This window comes from Silurus meridionalis, chromosome 8 (assembly GCF_014805685.1).
Source record: "Silurus meridionalis isolate SWU-2019-XX chromosome 8, ASM1480568v1, whole genome shotgun sequence".
In the NCBI taxonomy this organism is placed as follows: domain Eukaryota; kingdom Metazoa; phylum Chordata; class Actinopteri; order Siluriformes; family Siluridae; genus Silurus; species Silurus meridionalis.
The window spans coordinates 12,248,144-12,270,542 of NC_060891.1; the positions used below are offsets into that span (position 1 = coordinate 12,248,144).

At 37.0% G+C, this 22,399-nt stretch overlaps 2 protein-coding genes across 6 annotated transcripts; one reads left to right on the forward strand and one right to left on the reverse strand.

Moving 5' to 3' along the window:
• Window positions 1-1,356: 1,356 nt before the first annotated feature.
• colec11 (collectin sub-family member 11) lies at window positions 1,357-4,542 on the reverse strand. Of its 5 annotated transcripts, XM_046855888.1 has the most exons (8): window positions 4,420-4,496; window positions 3,974-4,067; window positions 3,689-3,837; window positions 3,437-3,508; window positions 2,967-3,038; window positions 2,833-2,886; window positions 2,649-2,744; window positions 1,357-2,114 (listed from the first exon to the last, which is right to left on the reverse strand). In XM_046855888.1, the coding sequence occupies exons 3-8, from the start codon at window positions 3,816-3,818 to the stop codon at window positions 1,705-1,707; spliced, it is 834 nt and encodes a 277-aa protein (XP_046711844.1). In that variant the 5' UTR covers window positions 3,819-3,837; window positions 3,974-4,067; window positions 4,420-4,496; the 3' UTR covers window positions 1,357-1,704. The 5 variants fall into 5 exon arrangements, with proteins under 5 accessions (XP_046711844.1, XP_046711845.1, XP_046711840.1 ...); XM_046855889.1 differs by lacking the exon at window positions 3,974-4,067 and having other exon boundaries at window positions 1,357-2,096; window positions 4,420-4,542; XM_046855884.1 differs by lacking the exon at window positions 3,974-4,067 and having other exon boundaries at window positions 4,420-4,542.
• Window positions 4,543-19,308: 14,766 nt separating this feature from the next.
• htr1b (5-hydroxytryptamine (serotonin) receptor 1B) lies at window positions 19,309-21,289 on the forward strand. The gene has a single exon (XM_046855923.1). The coding sequence runs from the start codon at window positions 19,902-19,904 to the stop codon at window positions 21,036-21,038; it is 1,137 nt and encodes a 378-aa protein (XP_046711879.1). The 5' UTR covers window positions 19,309-19,901; the 3' UTR covers window positions 21,039-21,289.
• Window positions 21,290-22,399: the final 1,110 nt, after the last annotated feature.

The window sequence follows — 22,399 nt, forward strand, 5'->3', positions numbered from 1 at the left end:
TTGAAACATTTTCCAGCTTTTGGGATTGATGATTGAAACATCCACTATTTGACTTCTTTGTATTGTTGCTATGACACCTCACATATCAAAGTGCTAATTATCAGACATCTTTTAATACCTGATACATGTTGGAAATGAACGTAATGTAACTCATTTGCTCAGCAGGTTTTGTGATATGCTACAGAATACTCTTATCTCTATGCCTTGAAGTAACGAACCAGAGACTATCAATTCCTCTCTGGGAGGACTCGATTTTGGCACAATCTGATGATTTTCTTGCTCCAACACTTCTACTAAGCCTGGTAATTAATTGGTAAGTGGAACGAGGTGAGCAGGAAATGTGTCAAACCTCCATCTGCCTTTGGATTCCAATGAGATAAGCTGTGTTTAATGCTCTCCTGAAAATGAAATAATCTGTAGCTCTGACTTTATATGCCAACCTTATACACGCAAGACTATTCTAGATGTACCATTTATAAAGCCTGGAGCAGCTTATCTACATGTACTTTATTTCTATAGAAAAAAAAAAAACGCTGATGTCTGACGAATGTGATGATGAGAATTTATATCAGTGGTCATTATTCTACTACATGAATAGAAATTGAACCTTTACCAGGTATCAGTTCATGCATGCATGCACACACACACACACACACACACACTCACACACTCACACACTCCTTCCCACCTAGAGCCAGTTTACTACAGCCAAGCCACATACCAGCATGTTTAGCTATTTGAAAAAGATACAGGTAAACTAGGGGAACCTGAAAGAATTTTCCTTGAGTTTTCATTAAAGATTCACTGTATGTTGTTCTTCCCCAAACTGTTACCACGTCTTGGATTACAGTAGCATTACATTTTCCCTTCACTTCTAACTAGGAGAACCAAAACCTGTTCCAGCACAAAGCGAGCTCCATGAACATTTGGTTGACATGGGTTGGACTGGAAGATCTTGCGTGGCCTGCTATTGAACTCTGAATTCAACCCAACTGAACACAGACTGTATCACAGACCTCCTTAACCTACATCAGGATACCTGACTTTACTAATAACCATGTGCATGAATGAACACAAATCTCTGCATCCAAACTCCAAAAGAAGAGTGGAGGTTATAAAACCAGGAAATGGGGACTGAATGTGGAAAGGGATATTTAAAACACACAAATCTTATCAGTTGTAAATGTGAATAAAATGTGGCAATTCCTTTTAAATGTGATATAGTCATCAAACTAGTGTTTTAAAAATTTACAAACACTGTGTCTGTTGCTAAAGCTGCTGTTGTTGTTGTTGTTGTTGCTGCTGCTGCTGCTAGTAGGCCGCTAGAGGGCAGCATAGTAAAGTGCATGTCCGAGATATTTTAACAACTGATAGTTTTATTTATGGCTTACTATATACAAATGCAAAGTCGTACATAATAAAGAGCAATCTATAAAGTTCATAACAAATCAGAAATATGGGAAGTATTGTAAATTCTATAAGTGCAATCATAGACGCCACCACCCCCAAAAACATCTTGTACATATGTTACATTTTTAATATAACAAGTCTGCGCACTATTAGACTACTAGAAAAGAAACAGCGATGTAGCACCCCTCTTAGTCACTGTATGTGAAGCATAGCCATATCAGAATGAGTCTTTATTGGCAGCTCAGAAAAATCACACTCACTAAAAAAACCCACTACTTTCCAGAGTAGAGTTGCTCAGATTGGGTCTTTGTCAAACTCGCACACGAAGTACATGGTTAAAGAGCAGGCCACATCTACCCACTCCCCCGAAGAGACTAGCTCCACACAATCCTCGTCTTCATAAGCGTTATTGGGCTCTCCTTCCCTCCATTTAGTGAAGGTGCTCATAGGCGAGCGGTCCACGTAAATAAAATGTCCCTCGTGCTCTAGGTCATTGATGCCGATGTACACTCTGCTAAGGCCAGCTTCTGTTATGTAGCCAGCAATGGCTCTGTTTGCACCGGAATCTTTAGGCATAGCCAGGTGTCCACCTCTGCCTTGGCAGTAGATCTCAGCATCTCTGTAACGCTTCTCCTCCTTCACCAGCAGGTACACTTTACTGTCCATCTCTTTAATGCCAGCAACAGCTGCAGGGGAGGGCAGTGCTGAAAAGTGAGCACTGGTATTTCTGTAATCAAACTCCCAGTATATACAGAAATACATTGTGCAAGGAAAGTCCGAACAGTCACTGATTTATTTAGTCAAAACTGATGAAAATAAAACTTGACATTTGAATGTAATTTGTAAATATGTGAAGACTATCTATGGATGCAATCGATGCCATTCAAAGAAAAAACTGCATTTTGTTATTACAAAAAAAACACCTCTCTTTCATTAACGAGAAATAAATTTTTACTCTGAAATAAAAACTGTAATTACAATTTGGTCTGCATGGGCATCATACATGCATGAATCGAAATTAACTTCATGCTTTTTTGATACAATTCTCTAATATTAATAATTGTTCCTATAGCAATGAAATCCTTTTAATTATTAAATGAGTGTGAGTTTTTTAAAGCAGTGCTTTTTTGTAGTTGTATCAAAGCAGAGAGTTTGACTTGTGTACTCTGTATAATATCTTAGAAATGACTCTATACAGTATATAAAGCTTTGCTCTCGGGTTTAGTGCAAGGGCATACCTTTTTTAATGAACTTCAGTTCACTGGTTAACTGCGCCACGTGATTATCCATTTCACCAATCATCTTTCGCAAGGGACCGCACTCACAGGGGAGTCCTGGTGCAACACATCCGAAGCCACATCAGAAAATTCAGGCTGATGTAATTCAATAAATTACAATCATTATCCTGTCTGGTTTTTTTACCTGGGTCTCCATTTTCACCTTTGGGACCTGGATCTCCCATATCACCTTTTAAACCTATAAACAGGTTATAAGCATTTAAGACGTTCAAATGTATTTAAAACGAACCACTCTTTAAATTTGCTAGTCATCCCCACCTTTAAATCCAGAGGGGCCCATTTTTCCATAGCGTCCCATGATACCTTTTTGTCCTTTAAGTCCAGGAGGTCCTAAAAGATAAGTAAAGTATTTCATCATCAAAATGCCAGCATAAAACTTCTGATAAGATTAATTGTGTCTAAAATGCTATGAATATCTTATCCCCCATTTTTCACTGAATAATCACTTAATCTTCATTTAAGGCTCTGGTAAACATTTGTCATCATTACTGCATTCGAGCCTTTGCAGTACAGTGACCTTTTGAACTCATTGAACATTCTGCAGTTGTGCACTCCCTAAATGTCATGGAAGCCAGCAGAATCCTCTGGTCACATGGTCTACTGGGTCGAATTGCATTTAGTCTCTGGGTGGACTCAAGTTCTTTTACTAACTGTAATCCTTATATGCACTTGTTTTTCAATGATTTGCATACATTTGACATTTTCACTAACAGTAAATCATACAGTACCCATCTCTCCAGGTGGCCCCACTCTGCCAGGTCTCCCAGGCGCCCCTTTCTCCCCCTTCTCCCCTATTTCCCCTGAAAAACACATTAGAGTACTTCAGATCTAGTGACACTTTTTCCCAAAGCTACTGACATTATCCACAAACATTACCATCCTAGAAGTATATAATAGAATAATAATAGAATTTTAGCCTTAAAAAACAAACTGAAAACTGTATTCACGGTGCTGGTCATGTTTTAACATTTATGGTGTACCTTTAAGTCCTGGAACGAGGATTTGAACAGAGCAGGGCTCCTCTGTTATGTGCTGACCATAAGCTGACTCTAGTACCATTAATCCCAGCAGAATAACCAGCACACATGTCCCCAAGCTTTCTCCACTCATACTGGAAATGCTACTGTAGCTATAAAATGTGTTAGTAGTAATACACACACTGCAAATACATAATTAAACACAGACAATAACAAGTGCATGATTCAGGATACTCAATTGGTTACAGGTTTAAAGGTTTAGTGTGGCATGAAAGCTGATAACATTACCTTTTAGCCTGTATTCATTCACATTAACAGTGTCATTTCGACTGCTGAATGATGGATTGTGTCTCAGCCAGCAGTGGAAAAGCAAATAATCTTACTGAAAGATAATAGTATTTTTTCCATTAGTGTGCAAACAAAAGGCCATAGATGGAATAATAACCCCACTGCTGACTGGTCACAGAGAGGAACACCATATTTGCCAGACAAATATATAAAGCTCTGCAAAGCTTATGCCATTCCTCATGCTGTTATCCATCTCGTTTACAAGCAGACTAGTTATCGAACGTACATGAAATAAAAAGGTGGGACCTGAAAGTCCATTAGTTCCAACAGGAAACAAGTACTGATAATACAGGTTTTATCAAGTCTACTCTGTTCATTAAATATATATATATATATATATATACCTTGCATCACAGCAGAAGGACGCATAATGGGAGCAGACTTACCATGTGTGAGAAACTCAAGTCTAGTGTGTGTGCTGCACTGCCGTCTTCTCCGTCGACTGAAGCCTGGGCGATGCTTGGCATGTCTTTTTTCTCATGTCTGCAGCAAGAAACAAGCCAGAGAGCGAGTGTGTATAAACACACAGATAAGACTAGCTCTGCTTCACTTTTCTCTGATAAGAGCATGCAAAAGCAGTGGGTTCATTAGCAGTGCTCTTCTCAACAGATAGTCCTCAACTCAAACCCTGCCATCAAAAGCATTCTCTAAATTCATTTGATTTCACAAGACCAGCATGGAACTCGAGGTAGACGTGTTGTAAAGGGTCTAGCTTTACGTTAAATTTCTCTTAATGGGCATTATTTAATGTAGAACAACCTTTACTAATTTACCAGAAGAAACTAGAATTTATAAAGATTTTATTCTTTGTTTGGACTTATAAACAAATCCATAGTTCACTGCTTTTAATTAAGCATGCAATGACTAATATAAAGAAATACCTTATTAAATATGTTTGCAGTTTGGAAGTGGAAAAAACATTGTTTAAATACCTCGAGTAAACAGTGCAAAGTAATGGAGAGAGTGTTAGAGAAGTGAAGAAAAGAGTGCAGGCAGGGTGGAGTGGGTGGAGAAGAGTGACAGCAGGAGTGATGTGTGATAGAAGAGTATCTGCGAAAGTGAAAGGGAAGGTTTATAGGACTGTGGTGAGACCTGCGATGTTGTATAGTTTAGAGACAGTGGCATTGAGTAGTGGTGGAGCTGGAGGTAGCAGAGCTGAAGATGTTCAGATTTTCATTTGGAGTAATGAGGATGGATTAGAAATGAGTTTATTAGAGGGGCCATGCAGGTATTACGTTTTTAAGGCAGGATTTGTGAGATTGTTTGGTCTATGTAGAGGAGGGACATGGGGTATATCGGTAGAAGAATGCTGAGAATGGAGCCAGGCAGGAGGAAAAGAGCACATGGGTCTGGACAAGGTGTCTGCCAAAAGTTCAGATAATCTACTGAACAACTGCTCCATTTAGATGCTATTATTTCATTTGTGCCAGTTTAGTTAGATTTGTGGTCATGTTCTGAAAAAGCATTATTTCAGGCAGGTGTGCAGTACGTCAATTTCAGTTAATACATTACTTATAATTTATTTATGCAGAGGTTTATAATTTGTTAATGTTAATGGAACTGAAATATTAAATGTATGATTGGTCTTGTCATTACTAGCAAAGAAAAGCATGGTTGTAAGGGATTTTACATCCTATCTACTAGAAAGCGTTGATGATTGATAACAGGCTGCAGTGTGTGTTGTCTGCCACAGGGTGACACCAGATGTATGAACTAGGATCATCACTTTGTCCACATTTTCCGAACATCCACTGGGATCCACGTGCTCTGTATATTCCATTCACTAATCACTTATGGCCTCATAGTGGAAAAAAATGTGTTTGCTTACATCGAACTTTCTCAGTATCTCCAAGCTTCTCAGAGGTGGGTCTGGAGGCTCTGGCAACAGTGCAACGGTGATCTAGCATGAGGAAAAGTATCGTATTGATGAAGTAGCTGGTTAAATCAAATGCTGCCTACAGCATCACTGCACTGCATGGCATCATAATGCTGTCAGTGAAAACTTATGATAAGAAAGAAACATAGCAATGATTTATCTATTGGTATCACCATTAATACATCAAGATCAAAATGTAATAGAGCAAAGTCACAGGGTAATGATTAGATTAAGAATGACTTTTGTACGCAATCAATTCAACATATGCTTGGAAGGATGATGTACATATTCCCAGTCTATAATGTATAAATGCACAGTGTATTTACTGAATGATGCTTACCAGCTGTGTAAGCAGAGCAACTGACCACAGTTTCCCTTCCTCGGAAACATTATTGTATATAAGCACAACCACACACACACACACACACACACACACACACACACTCACAGTCAGTAACTGTATACCAGTATGGTAAGTGTATCAGATAGATTGTACATGCAAAGCCTAATTTCGATTGTTAAAGTATTCTTTCTAGTATTTGTAGTATTTTACATTGATTTCTCAAACTTATTGGTCAGTCAAAGCAAAAGTTGTTTGCCACAATGCAAACTGTGACATCTGAGTTAGATCTGTGAATATGATAGGTAAATATTATTGCAGCATAAAATGGAAGAACCTGTAATTTTCCTATATGCAAATGCAGGTCATGAAACACTGCTTGTTACCTGTTTGCTGTCCTTATGCTAGTTTAACCTGCTTAAACATTACACCAATAAAAGTAAACGCACTCTTTTCACGTTTGAACATAAGTATTAAGAGATCTTTTTTATGAACTTTATTGTAATAAATGATTCAAGGAGAGCGTTTTCCATTGTTACAAGCACGCAATGTGAACCCCTACTCCACACAAACTCTTGTGAAAACTGTGTTGTGGTCTCTCAACAGATTCTCATTAAACCCAATGTATGTATTTAAGTCAAATAAGAGCAGAACATGTTTGTTTTAATATATATTTATTAAAAAGATTTTACACATTTAAATATGTTGAAGAAAATGACAATACTGTGATAAAATATGGATACTTAAAGAAACAAATGTCAGTGAAGTAGCAAAGTAACTTTAATATGTGACTCAAAATGACTAGGCATTTCTACACGTCCCTGTTTATATATATATATATATATATATATATATATATATATATATATATATATATATATATATATATATATATATATATATATATATATATATATATAGTGCTGTGAAAATTAATGCATTAATAACATGTTAATGCAAATTAATTTGAATGGCACAAATTTTATTAAAGCATTTCTTTCTTTTTTTTTTTATAAAATTATAAATATATGTAAAAAAAAAAAAATATATATATATTTATATACATATATAAAAATTATAAACTCCAGCAAAAAAACTTTTTTAATCAATAAACAATTGTTTTACTGATATGAATCAAAATCAAGCACCAAAATCCCTCATGATGCACAGATCTGGCAGTTAAAACCATTTGAGTGGAAACATAGAAAAGGTTTTGTTTGGTGTCTTGATTTGCATACAGTGGAACCTTGGATTGCGAGTAACATGCGTTACGGATGCTTTTTAAAATTAAAATCTAACTTTACAAGCGATAAGCATTAGCCCTCCTCCTCTCCTCCCTCTTGTCTCCCCAGCACCAGCCACAACCCTTTTCAATGGTGCAGGTTATTTGTTTCACATACATTAGGGACAATAATTGTACATAAAATACTAATAAAAATTATTTTGATATTAATATTTTTGGGTGTGTTGAACAGATTATCTGTTATTTTAAAACATTGAGAATAATATTTTGTCTTTATGCTCAATGTTGAGTTTGGTTTCACTAATAGTAAACATACATTTGCATAAAGCACAGATATTTGTCTATGCTCATGCTGATTAGAGTAATAAATACTTAAAAAGTATTCATTTGAGGTTCATTTAGCACAGCTAAAAATGTGCAATCAATCATAAGACAATCATGTGATTTATTGTGATTAACAATTATAATCTTTGATATATTATAATATTGGCAGACACACTTATCCAGGGCAAATTTCTAGACTTTATCAAAAACATATTCACTTGCAAGGTCATGCAGTCAGGGACTAATAATTCCACCAAGAACATTCTGTGAAACTCAGTAGTTATATATTATTGCCATTAATTAAAAATATAGGCAAGCCAACACAAATTCATAAATTACGACAAATAAAACTAATCTTCCAATTACTGCATTCAAAATACTGCCAAATAAACGGCTGGTCTGTCTGTGCATAGCTGTAAGCTACAAACAAATGCCTCAGTTGACAGAAGATTAAGCACATGTCACTCTCATAAAAGGAAAGAATGTTTAAAGATTGGTAGAACGTTTTGCGGACTGAAAGCTGGCTTATAAATCAACTCCATTTGCCAAGTTATCTTCTTTAAATGCTGTGCAATACTTGCAGAAGACTGGCACCCAAAATGATTTTTCTACTTCTTCTCTTGACAAAACTTTATTGTAATTCTACCCTAGATTTTCACTTTTGTAGCTATTGTTACAATGGTAAACATTTACAACTGGCATAAAAGTAAGTCAAAATAATAGCCATTTTTTGTGTGGTTTTTTCCATCCCTTTCCAGCATTGTGCTTTGGCTTACACAGAATTTATTATACAAAGAGATTGATAAATGAAGCCCATTACATGCAAGTGGAACTGATTTGTGTAGCTGACCTATTCAAGCAGACAGACGGTGTGATGTGTTTATCATCAGTTATTAAAAAACATTCTCATGAATGTTGAAGCCGTGTTACAGACACAGACATGTTGTAAAATGTAATATTAGGTTGAATTGAATAAGACAGCAGCAAGATTATTGTTTAAATATCTTATAATGATGTTGCAGGTGATTAGATGACTATCAGAAGACTGGTGGCATTTATAATAACAAATGTTATTGAATCCTTATGGGGATTAGGATCCTTTTGTGCTACATTGTACCACATCAAACAATTAAACAACTAATATAGGAAAGGACTTTGAGAATGCTTTAAGGAAAGAGGTTGTGCTCCAATCAAGAATAACCTTATTATATTATTTTATTCATTACATTTTTAATGTTGTACAAATGCACAGTACTTTTTTAAGGAGCACTCTATTATACTGGGTGGAGTCTTTGCTCTCAAAACATCCCCGGTTTTTCATGCCACAGATTTGACAATATGAAACAATCCTTTGAAATTTTACTCCATGCCGAGATGATTGTATCACACAATCCCTGCAGATTTTTCAAGTACGCTTCCATGCTGCAATTTTTCCATTCTACAACCCATAGGAGTTGTGTTGGACTCTGATCCAGTGACTGGGAAGCCAATAGAAGAATGCTGTACTCGTTACCCATGTTAACGAACCCAGTTTGAAATGACTTGTGCGTATCAAGCTGCATGCAGTCATTAGAAGATGTTAAATTGCGGTCACGAATAGACACACATGGTAAGATACAATACTAAAATAATCTGTGGCATTCAAGGGATGATTGATTGGTATTAACAGGCCCAAAGTTGCCAAGAAAACATTCCACCTACACCATTCCACCACCTACACCAGCGTGTACTGATGACACAAGGCAAGTTGGGTTCATTGATTCATGCTGTTGGCACCAATTTCTGACCCTACCATCTGTGTGCCTCAGAGGAAATCAAGATTTAACTTAACTCTAATTGTAAATACAGGAACCAGAATTTTTGCCTTGTTTATGAATTTCACACTTATTCATTTAACTGATTTGTATCTACTGAATTGTATTTTTAATGGTTTATTATAATGCAATGAATAAACCTATGATTTAAATAAAACATTTTGTTCTTGTGTTTAGATTTACGATTATTTGTTTTTTTATTTTCTATGGGAAAATCTTAATCACAGTAAACATCAATGCTGAAGTTCATGGCCTGTTAATGGACATCAATAATGTAAGTTACGAGAACCTTAATGTCAAGCGTTACCAGTGCATTTAACTCAAAATATATAATCACAATGAGCGATGAGAGATAATTATGTGATCATCCAAGCAAATCTAATGGACCCAAAGCACTTAGAACTAGCATTTGCTGTAATGTAATGTAATATTGATTCGTTGGATTACACCATTAATTATTCAGTTATTTACTCATTTTAACACATACAGGTGTGTTCTAGATACAAAATGAGTGTGTGTGTGTGTGTGTGTGTGTGTGTGTGTGTGTGTGTGTGTGTGTGTGTGTGTGTGTGTGTGTGTGTGTGTGTGTGTGTGTGTGTGTGTGTCCAGATTTAAATTGACTGTCTTTATGAAATGTGTAATCCTATGTTGTACAAAATTAAGTAGGCTTATTTTTGTTTGTTACTTTTTTTTTTTAATGTATGCTATATGAAGCTACACAAAACTGAACCTGTGAAATAATTTCTTTTTTTGTAAAGTTAGGTTTAGGTTCAGGTTCAAGATCTAGTGTAAAATTAATATTATTATTATTATTATTATTATTATTATTATTATTATTATTATATATGCATGCATAAATACATACATACATACTACATTTACTGTATGTCCTTAAATATTTAAACATTGACAAAGTTTAGGTTATTTTATCCGCCTACCACAGTTTATTTGATTACAGAGGTGAACTAAAAATCAACATGACCTCAAACTGCAGACTCTCAGCTATACATTAAGAGTATTTACATCCAATCAGGTGCTCTTTGTGGGGATTATAGCACATTTTATATGTGGTACTTAACTTTTACTTTCTAAAGTAATTGGATAAACAGGCATAATCATAAATTCAATTGTCTTTTTAATACTTAAATGGAACGCTGCAGTCAATGTCTGAAGACTGAAACCCACAGTCATGCTCTGGTGAGTGTGTGCCATAACTCTGGTCCTAAGCCCTACTTGATCTTGGGCTGTTTTGCCTTTAGTTTGTTTTCAGAAAGTGAAATAAATGCTCGATTGGAATTAGGACAGGCGAGAGAATTGGCCATTGCAGGTCATTCTACTACTTTGCCTCAAAATTGGCAATTGTGCACAGTCACCCAGTCACCTCTCTGAACAATCTAACTTATCGAGGCTACAGCAGGACCTTTCTACTGTCCAAACAGAGTCATCAGTCTTTATTGATCCCCAGAGAAGCAGAAATAACACTGTGACTAGATGTTTAGCACAATCTCTGCTGAATTATATCACACTGCGAACTCTCTCTCTCTCTCTATCTCTCTCTCTCTCTCTCGTTCTCTCTCTCTCTCTCTCTCTCTCTCTCTCTCTGATTTCTGTCGATGCTGCAGTGAACTGCACTAAAGTCATGTCACGGATCAGTACCAACCCAAGAAAGACCACCAGACCGTAACTATTAAGCTTCTCTATGCACCGTCTTAAGTGTTGCCATGGTAGTTTAGCTAGGAATAGTGTTAAGTAGATCTACTCATTTTACCCATGTTACACAAAATCCAAATATCTGCCTACAATCTATGCATATGTAAGTTTCCACTTAAATTGACTCTAAATGAAATATCTGTCAGACCACCCTCAAATTATTATTGTTTTTTTATCTAGTGACCCAAACATTGTCTTATTAAGAGATTAGTTTGACTATGGACTATGACATGAACATGTCCCATTTAAACAGTGTTACTGTTTTATAATAATAAAAAGAAAAAGAAAATGAAGAAGAATACAACACTTTAATAAATAGAAATATTTTACCCACCTTACATTCTCTACAACAACCAACTGTCTAATTCAGTGGTTCTTAACCTGGGTTCGATCGAACCCCAGGGGTTCGGTGAGTCAGTCTCAGGGGTTCGGCGGAGGTTAAGACATACACCCGACTCATATGATTTGTGATGACACGCCCCGTTTAAGAAGGGTTCGGTGGATGCGCATATGAAACTGGTGGGGGTCAGTACCACCAACAAGGTTAAGAACCACTGGTCTTATTATTTAATATTTTATGTTTGTGATTCAGTTTCAATGTAGGTACATACAGTATGTATATTTTAGATTCATAAATACATATGTGGAGTTCATAATAAATATAAATATGGGTCCTAAAAATCACAAAATAAGTGTGCGTGTGTGTGTGTGTGTGTGTGTGCGTGCGTGCGTGTGTGTGTGTGTGTGTTTGAGCATGTTTCACTTGTTTGTTTCTTTGTAAGTGGATGTGATTATACACAGGATGGGTTTTCATATGGTTCAGACACCCTTGCAAAAATCCTCAGAATTTCAATGAACTTGTCCAATCTTTCTCAAATAGCATTGCATACCATTAGCCTCTACATGTTTGTTCACAATGTTATTTTCTTTGGAGAAAAATGTGAGCTTTCATTTAAATGCAGTGCTGTTTGTCTCCAGTCAAGTCACAAAAATCTGCAATCCAAGAAATCCTGTCTTTTCATGCACCATTTCTTTGTTGGAATTTGTTTTCCTGAGTCTGATAAAGGCTCATTATTTTATACATTAGTGAACCTTGCGAAAAAGAGGGGGGGTGGGGGATACATTTTCCCTACTGTGCAGACTGATGAATAAACACAAATTGCTTTGCAGCATACACAAAACACACCTGTTTGTGTGTGTGTGTGTGTGTGTGTGTGTGTGTGTGTGTGTGTGTGTGTGTGTGTGTGTGTGTGTGTGGGTGAAGACTCACAGTAGAGCAGGAAGGGCTCTGAGGTAATACATCTCAGTTCAAAACAGAGCTGCAAACAAACCTGTACTCTCATGACCCACCATAAAAACCTAATGAAAGAATTCAGGGGTTTTTTGTTTTTTTTGGGGGGGAGACAGGGGAAAGACACTGACAGAAAAAGATGAAGATCACTGTCTCTCCCAATGACTCAAGCATGATTGCTAACTTTAAAACAATTACATACCTTAGACAGCACCGATAAAGATGATCAATCATTTCTGATGGAAAAGATGCTAAACCAGTAAGATGAATCTACATTGTGGTCTATTGATACATATCCTGGAAATAAAAAAAGCATTTGGAACATTTGTTCTTTACACTAGGCATTAGTGGAAGGTGAGGGCTGTCAAACAGATCAATATAAAATCTCTCCCTTTACACAATTAGATAAGCAGCAACCCAGGGTGCTATCAACTCTCAAACTCCACCTTTCACATCGAAAAATGTCCTGTCTTCTCGTTCAGAAGTGATAATTTTAGCATGGGGGATTTGGACCTCAGCAACTGACCTAGAATCAGCTGCTTTCTGCTGCTCTGATTTAAGTGTCAAAACATTCAATGGTTCAACTGGAAGCTTGAGTTTACCCACATTATGACCTATTCAGAAATGTTAAATAAATACATTTCTGCTTTGTATGTTGAAATTGCATTACATTCAAATTACATTATTATATTATAAAATTACATCCTTTGTCCAAAAGCTAAAATAAAGATATTACATAATGGTAAAAAATAATGGAGTAAATTATCTTTTTTTATTATTATTATTATTATTGTACACAAGGAAGCTTTTGGGGTGAAAGTAATGAGGTCTAGTTTTGATAAGTGGCCAATGCAGTTTCATAAAAAGAGCAGCAGGGAACAAGAAACACTAATGGAACCCAGATAGAGACTCTTAAGTTATGTAGGTCACTTCCCTTGAGGTCGACTTTTACAATCACAAGAGGACAAACTACACTTTAAAGCAGTCATATATATATATATATATATATATATATATATATATATATATATATATATATATATATATATATATATATATATATATCTGCTTCTTTCTATGACATTATCACTTGGTGATGTTGGGTATTAATTACTTCAGGTATTAACTATGACAAGCTTTAAGTAGCTGCAGCCAGATTCATAGCCTGGGTGTAGATGATATGTGATCTGCCATTCTGCCTGGCTTGTAGCAGACTGAGAAAAAGATGAAGTAAATGGATTTGAAAATATGTTGAATGGCCTGCAGGGCTATAGGATTTCTCTCTTGAGCTATTGTCTGGTGAGGTGTTCAAAGAGCAAAAAGGACTCCCCACACTTGATAAAGTTTTTGGCTTGAAGCAAGGTCTGGACCTTGAACTGCTACAGAATTCAACTGGGATTGAAATGTTCCACTGCATTATAATAAGGATTAACAGTGTCCTCCTGAGAGCATATCAACAACTGTACACTATTAGATCTGAATACAAAATATTTTACAAGGCAGCAAACTGCTTGGAAAACACCAGCAATGAAGCTTGGGATGTTAACAGAATACAAATGCCTGTATATTTTCTTCACACGTTTTATGCTAAGAATCTTTCCAAAACTATGAGTAGCAATTGATCTTTAAATTTTTTTTAAATCTGGAAGTCTTGCAAATTTCATCTGATGCTCCAAGCAACAGATTTATCAAATATGATGAGGATCTGTCAATATATGAGCTCAAGAACCAGCATGTGCAACTGTTCTGTGGAGGTTAGCTAGTCTGCAGTAATGTAATTCCAATCTCTGAACAACGTTAGAGCTAGGAGCAGATCAGAGTTCCATCTGATCAGTTAAAGGATAAATCAGTTACAGCTCTCTCATGCTTGGGAGTTTTGCTCACTCTACAGAGTACTCTCCTCCCATTACTTCAGTCATAAGAGGATTAAATGTTGATGGATCACAATCTTACTGACAGAGGGCTCTATTGAGTCAAATGTAAAAAATATTACTCACAGGAAATTAGCATCAATCTTGTTGTATATGTATGTACAAATTCAGAGAACAGGCTAAACAAACAAGTATGTTTCAAGTGAAGTAAATGCAAAGCTTGTAGTATGAATTTGTTGTGTTTGGGCCAGTGGGGTTTTTTTTGTTGATTTTTGGAAGAAATGTGGACACTATATCTATATTTCCAGACATCATGGACATCTGAAAAAGGCTAGCATTGCCTTAAGATCTATAAAGATGCTAAGAAAGAGCTTTTTCCTCTGAGGCTGACTTCTGAAGGATTACAGAATTGACTGTAATAGCATGGCATTACACTGCACATAGTCACTTTCCTCTGCGCTGTTGTCTAAATAGCATGGATTCATTTGTCAATTATTTTCACCGAGATAGTTTTAAAAATACATGGAAACATAGTTGTACCAGTGATTTATTCACCACATTGTTTCTAATGCACTATTGTAAAAGATTCAGCAGAGCTCTGAGTGTAAACATCTTCTGTATGCATGCGTCCTTTAAATGCCTGCTCTAGTGCTTCTGACTAGTTTTGGAAACTTGAACCTCAACACACCATAATAAATGTGGGGTTTTTCTTTCTAAAATGCAATCCAGAGAATTTGCCATGGTGATGCCTATGTATGAATTTCAATTCAATTAAATTCATTTTTATTTGTATAGCGCTTTTAACAATGAACATTGTCTCAAAGCAGCTTTACACAGATAATGTGGTGATTAAAAGTAAATATGTTCTTTGTAAGTAAGTTTGTCCCTGATGAGCAATTGTGGCAAGGAAAAACTCCCCAAGATGGCATAAGGAAGAAACCTTGAGAGGAACCATACTCAAGAGGGAACCCATCCTCATCTGGGTTGCACCGAATGTCCATTTGAAGCAGATATACAATGTACAGTGATGGTGATCAGAAGCGAACTGTATTCCTGAGTCAGTGTAGCAGACTGTTGACATTGACTACAGTCCAATCCATCCTCAAAGCGCTCGTTCTTACTCCGGAATTTCATGGAACCACCCAAGGCGTTGATGAGAAACCGTCCCAAGCTGCACAGAGTGGCCTCCAGTCGAAGAGAACACTATCCAGAGGCAGGCCTGGACAAAGAGGGAAGATCCACGGAGGGGAGAGGGGCAGGAACAGTGGTCCCTGGAGCCTCAGGAGCATATTTAACGAGAGAGAGAGAGAGAGAGAGAGAGAGAGAGAGAGAGAGAGAGAGAGAGAGAATTTAACAATAGTTTAAATGAAAATAAACTATATACACCCTGAAACAACTAGTTTTCCTTTTATGCTCAGCATATATGATTTTTAAAGACTGTTTTGGGGAAAAAATCATACAGATACATTATGAAGCTAATAACATCTTGTTATTTGTCTTGTCGGCAGTCAATTTTTAACACCATTCATAAAAAGAATAAAAATGAGTCATATATGTTAAATATGCGGGGAAATGTTAAACCTTATTAACTAGCTTGCCTTTTAAATCAATGCTTTTAAAATCACTGGCACTTCCACAATGAATATTTAATGAATTCTCCCCTAGAAAGAATAAAATGATGAAGCCACTTCCTATAACGTTGGAGCCACTAGTATCTGGATCTCGTACACTCCTCCACACCGGACATTTTTAAGCTATATATAGGGCTTCCAATAGCTTAGGTTTTTAATAGTTTTATACCCTGTAATTAGTATGAAAACGTTAATTTTGTGTTCCTGGGAGCATTTCTGTGAATTTTGATTTGATTCTAAACTAGCTTAAATAGCATTTGGCACATTTCTTTTCTTTTTTGTTAATTCAAATGGCAATATATTAAAATGCTATTCATAGAATATTTTTGAGCTGAACATTTAAACCAGTTTTGATGTTATTGCATTATTCCTATTCTTTTAAATAAGTAGCAATTATTCTAGAGATAATGTTACACTAAAGATGTATTTGTGCCAGTCTGTGGTCTTTGATGTACCTGTGTTCCTCACATGGCATTCATATCCTATTTCTTTATCAACACCGAGCTATTACTACATAATTACAATCTTTTACATGAGTGTGTATAATGTGTTTGTATGCATAAAATGTCGTAAATAAAATGCAGTAATTCAAACCTAATTCAAGAATCTGCCTCAGTGTAACAGTTAACACCAACAATTATTATATTCATTATAAAAAGCTTTAGGGACACACTGTAGTCATTTGCATTTAAATCGTAAAAAATCACTACGAGTAAATACTGCTTCTTAAGCAGTTTATCAAATCGAGTTCTCTTCTAACGTCTGCTAACGTTTGAACCAACCATCCAGTTTTATTACTCTGAATCAGAAACCCATTCATGCACTGGTACTCTGACACAGACTTGTTGCATAATTAAATCCTTAAAAATAGTGCTTAGGTTGACAGCTGAAGGCTCTTTAAAATTGTTACAGATCTCACAACTCTTGCTGAACATCCATTTTATATATTTCAGCTATCCTAACAAGCTTTTGCATTAAAACATTTAGAGCGCAATCAGTGAGAGTCTTTAAAATTCATCCTCCTGGCAGGCAGAGAGCAGACAGCTTGCTATTTAGCCATTATTCAGCTCCATCTACCATGCAGACACAACAGCATTAATAAAGACAAACTGAGCAAACATCATTTTCTAATTTCAAACTGCACGTTATAAAGCTGATTTCTGAAGGTCATATCATTTTTTTTTATTTCTATTTAAGCCCCGTTAAATTACATTTGCATAGTTAGACAAACATGAGGAACCACTGAACTTGAAATCAATTAAGGGTTTTTCGCTATTTTAACTAATCAAATTATCTTTATTATCTAAAATATTTAGCAATGGGTCACTGAACTGTTAATGCGCATTCAGCTTATTCATAACTATTTAGATTAGAGTTATTGCTTCTGTGATCTTGCATTTACAATAAACACAGCAACTGTTTACATCTCTGATGAAATCATAACCGAGCAGAATCAGGCTTTTGTGCGTGTTTTCTGTACCTACGAGTTGAATGATGATTACATTTCTTTTTTCTTTTCATGATATCCATAGTTAGTTGCAACATTATTTAGCATACACACTACATAATAGGGTTTAATAGCCTATAATAAAAGTATAAATATGTGAATATATAGAGCTGAATGCTGACTGCGTAGTTTATTCCCTGACCTGCATGACATTCTCAGGAGAGAAGCATTCAGTCAGCCCAGATGGTGAGCTTCATTAACATTCAGTGTTGCCTTTTGAGTGTCTGACAGTTGACAGTGGACACTATAGCCTCTTAACACATGTCCAAGCAGGACAAGGTTTAGCCACAACCTAAAGCTGATTTATGACAACAAGTAGTTTAAATTATGGTAAAGAACTAATGTCTTTCTGGATATGTTGTTGCAACAAGCACAGGGATCTCCCTGTATGTGGATAAGGGACATCATAATTACCATAATGAACATTATAGTTCATTTACACATGATCAAAGTTTTTAACAATTAAAATAGATTGTTAGGAATTTTTCAAGAGAAATGTTTCAAGAGAAAATTGGTTCTGTATAAAAGAGATACAAAAAGAGTTGGTTCTGTATAAAAACTAATATTTTCAAAATGAACAAAAATATTCAAATGAAAATATTACTTTCCAAAAATCCTTGACTGATCTACAGTCAATACAGTTTACCCTAAATTGCATTACATCATTGTGAACAGTAAAGTTGTGAAAATCGTTACAAGCATTAAAGTTCATTATATCCTTAATGCTTATCTGTGTTGTCACTTTTATTTATCTGTTATCACCTTAATCCTGAAGAAATGTTGCTTCATTTAACTCTGTACTGCACCAAATACACGATATAGACAAAAGAATTAGGACACCTGACTTTTATGTCCTGTTATAGAGCTCTGAACTAAACTGTATTAAACAGCTTTTGAATGAATTGAAACGCTGACCGCACCCCAGGCCTCCTCCTCCTACATCAGTACCTGACTTCACTTACACCCTTGTGGCTGAATGAGCACAAAACTCGACAAGTACACTCTTAAATCTAGTAGATCATCTTTCCAGAACCATGGAGGTTATTATAACAGCAAATGGGAAATGAGACGTGCAAAAAATTTATGGTTGAAATGACAGTAAAGCCACCTAACTTGATTAGTATATATTTTCTTGTATACATTGGGGAACCTTATTCACAGGTTTGCATATTGCACAACCAGATAAATGCCAACCTTTAAATGTTTAGTGAGAGTTCCTGTCTTATAACTTGCGCTGAGGCAGAGGGAGCTTCTATTTGAAATTAACATATGGCTTGCAAGCCAATGAACCTACAAACGGCTGAACAAATAGTAGTAAAATTTATATTACGTGTTCCAGAATGTACTGATGTGAGGGATATTGTGTTGGGGATGTTTGAAGGAACAGAGAGAGTGAAAAAAAAAAGATTTTAGTGTACATGTAACTTATGCAATAGATGTTAGTTCAACACAGATGAGACTTTGATCATTTCCTGTGTAAGTATTGTTATTGGGCTGAAGTACCAATTTGTAGATTTATATAATTATACTTTAATTATCACGTATTTATTGCAACACTGATCACTTGACAGCTGCAGAATGAGTATAAAATATGACACCAGTCACTGTGATCTAATGATGTATTTTGAAAAATGTATTCACTGGGTTAACAACAGTAGTTTAGTATGTTAATACGTTTCCAATAAATTCCTGATCAACTAAATTGGTCATTTTAAAGCAGAAAGTCATTAAATGCTGCAGTGAGAATCATCTCTTGATGGTTGCTTGCATTGATGTAGGGACGCTAAGACCCAGCAGTGTTTCCTCTCTCACACTGAGGTCTCCAGTCATCATCAGTTTTAAGTTCTCCATCAGAGACGGCAGCAGAGGGACAGGACGCGGACGTTCAGGTAGATCAGTGGCACACGTACACACACTTCAAGAAGAAGAAAAAAAAGGCAAAGCAAAATCACATTCTGAAAGTACATCAGGAAGAACATTGGCCATGGATTCTGTGTTGTTGTATTTGCGCAACTTTTTGGTGTTTTGTTACTTATTTTTGCAGTAACCTTTTTTTTCTTTGGACTTGCATGATTTTTTAAGTCAGTTCCATAAAAAAAGAATGACTCAAAAATTAATTGACTGATCATTTCCGTTTTGAAGAGGTAAGAGATTCAAGACCTTGGAGGTACAACGCAAGCATGCTTTGTTGTAAAAGAGTTTTGCGCTGATATGAGAGGAAAATATAGAAAGCACCGGTCCGTGTGCCTTTTCTACCTGCTATGGAGAACTTCAGCCCGCCTGCCACCAATTATGACTTGGAACCCAATGTTTCCACCAATGCGTCAGATGCGTCCAAAAGCGCCGCAAAAGAGGCGAGTGTGGCTTTCCAGGCGACTGCAGGCTCGGTGCTGGGTGCCATTACGCTCGCCACGACTCTCTCCAACGCGTTCGTGATCGCCACCATCTCCCGCTCGAGGAAGCTGCACACGCCGGCCAACTTCCTAATCGCGTCCCTGGCGCTCACCGACCTGCTCGTGTCCGTGTTGGTGATGCCCGTGAGCGCGCTCTACACGGTGAGCCGGACGTGGACGCTGGGTCAAGTCGTGTGCGACATCTGGCTGTCATCGGACATCACCTGTTGCACAGCGTCCATACTTCACCTGTGCGTCATCGCTTTGGACCGCTACTGGGCCATCACGGACGCGGTGGAGTACGCGAAAAGGCGCACGACAAGCCGCGCGGCTGCCATGGTGGCCACCGCTTGGGTGATCGCCATCTCCATCAGCCTGCCTCCGTTCTTCTGGCGCCAGGTGAAAGTCGGAGAGATGACGAGCTGCGAGGTGAACAAGGACCACATCTTTTACACCATCTACTCCACCTTCGGCGCGTTCTACATCCCGACGCTTTTACTCATCGCTCTATACGGCAGGATCTACGTGGAGGCGAGGCGAAGGATCTTAAGACAGTCGCCCAAAAAGTTTGGGAAGAGACTCACCTCGGCGCAGTTAGTCTCCAACTCACCGGGATCGACGTCTGTGACATCGGCGAGGCAGGACGACGTGGGCTCGGCGATCAGCGACAGCCAGGTGAAAATCACCGTTTCCGACTCGCTTTTGGAGAAAAAGCGCATTTCTGCGGCCAGGGAAAGAAAAGCCACGAAAACCCTGGGCATCATTTTAGGAGCGTATATAGTTTGCTGGCTACCGTTTTTCATCTACACCCTGCTGGTGCCCTTGTGCCCTTCATGCCATGCGTACCCAGAGTTATTCGACTTCTTTACGTGGCTCGGCTACCTCAACTCCCTCATCAATCCCATCATATACACCATGGCCAACGATGACTTTAAAAAGGCTTTCCAAAAGCTCGTAAGCTTTCGATGTTGCGTGTCCTGTTGTAAAAAGAGACATTTGGGCTAAAAAAAAAGAACCTCTAATAGAGATCAGCATTCACAAAGACAGAGTCATTATGTCCAATCATCCTGCGCCAAAACAGTACCCGACAAAGCATGCAGCAGTATTGTGTGTGTCAGTGTTACATTGTGGTTGGTTATTTTGCATTAAAATATATCAATTCATGCTAAATACCTATTATATCATTGCTGTTAAGCAACGGCAAACATTTGAAATGAAATAAATCACTGAAAGCTGAATCATTGGTGCAGCTATAATACAGTGTATTTTTTTCCCCCTTCCATTATTTCATCCATCCTGGTTTCGCTGTGTCCTTTCCTTGATTCATTCGAAAAAGCAGAACAGTTGAAAAAATTCTGAGCTATTTAATGCAAAAGAACAATATTAGACAATTCACATTAAGGATCAAGTACGCTTTTCTAGCATTTACTCAGATGCCATACAATCAATAGACATCTGTGAGTGAGAAATGTATTTTTCAATTCATTTAAAAAAATTTTCCCACCAGGACACAGTGCTTTTTATACACGTGAGGATCCAGCTTGCCCTGTGTGTATTGAATTAAAATGACAGCATATCACTTGATTCAATAAGGTCATATTATCCCAGACAGTCTTCAACAATATAATATCATATCACGAGTCTACTAACCACTGGCTTTAATCAAAACATCCCAGAACATAGATGCAATTTGTATGCGATGCATTCATCAGGGAAGTAATCCATACATAATTACTGCATACATAAAATGGCTGATCGTTGTGTGCAAAAAAATGAAGCGTCTTGGTACTGAAGAAAATCATTGTTTATTTTGTTTATGAAACCTGACATTGGATAAATATTTTGCTCCATTTATTTACTATAGATTCACTTAGCTGGCTGTGAAACCTCACTTGGCAAGTGACAACACAGGTTAAGTGAAGTCGCAGGCCTGCCAAACCCAAATGGAAATCGACCGAAAAACCCTTGGTGTAATAGCCGTTATTTAAGTCTTTCCTTAAAGCGTTTTTGATGTGGATTTAAAAAAAAAAGGTTACAAAGCTCAAGTTTCAGACTTCTGCTCAGAGCACAGCAAGCAGTTCTACTTTCACAATCGCACACAAATCTAAAGAGCTCTATAAAGCTTTCTGCCGTAATAGAATTCAAATACCAACAATCAAAAAGGCTAAGCATTAAACTGGAGTAATGCCTCCTATTGTCTTCCACAAAGATACCATTTTGAAATAATAAAGGTATTTATGTAATTGGTATGGAAACAGGGATTGTTCTTTAAGAGCTTTGACCTTTGACCAGTGAAAAGATGGGCTGATGCAACCAGTGTGGCCTAACCATTACTACTTTCCCTGGATAAGCTATTAGTCATGCTT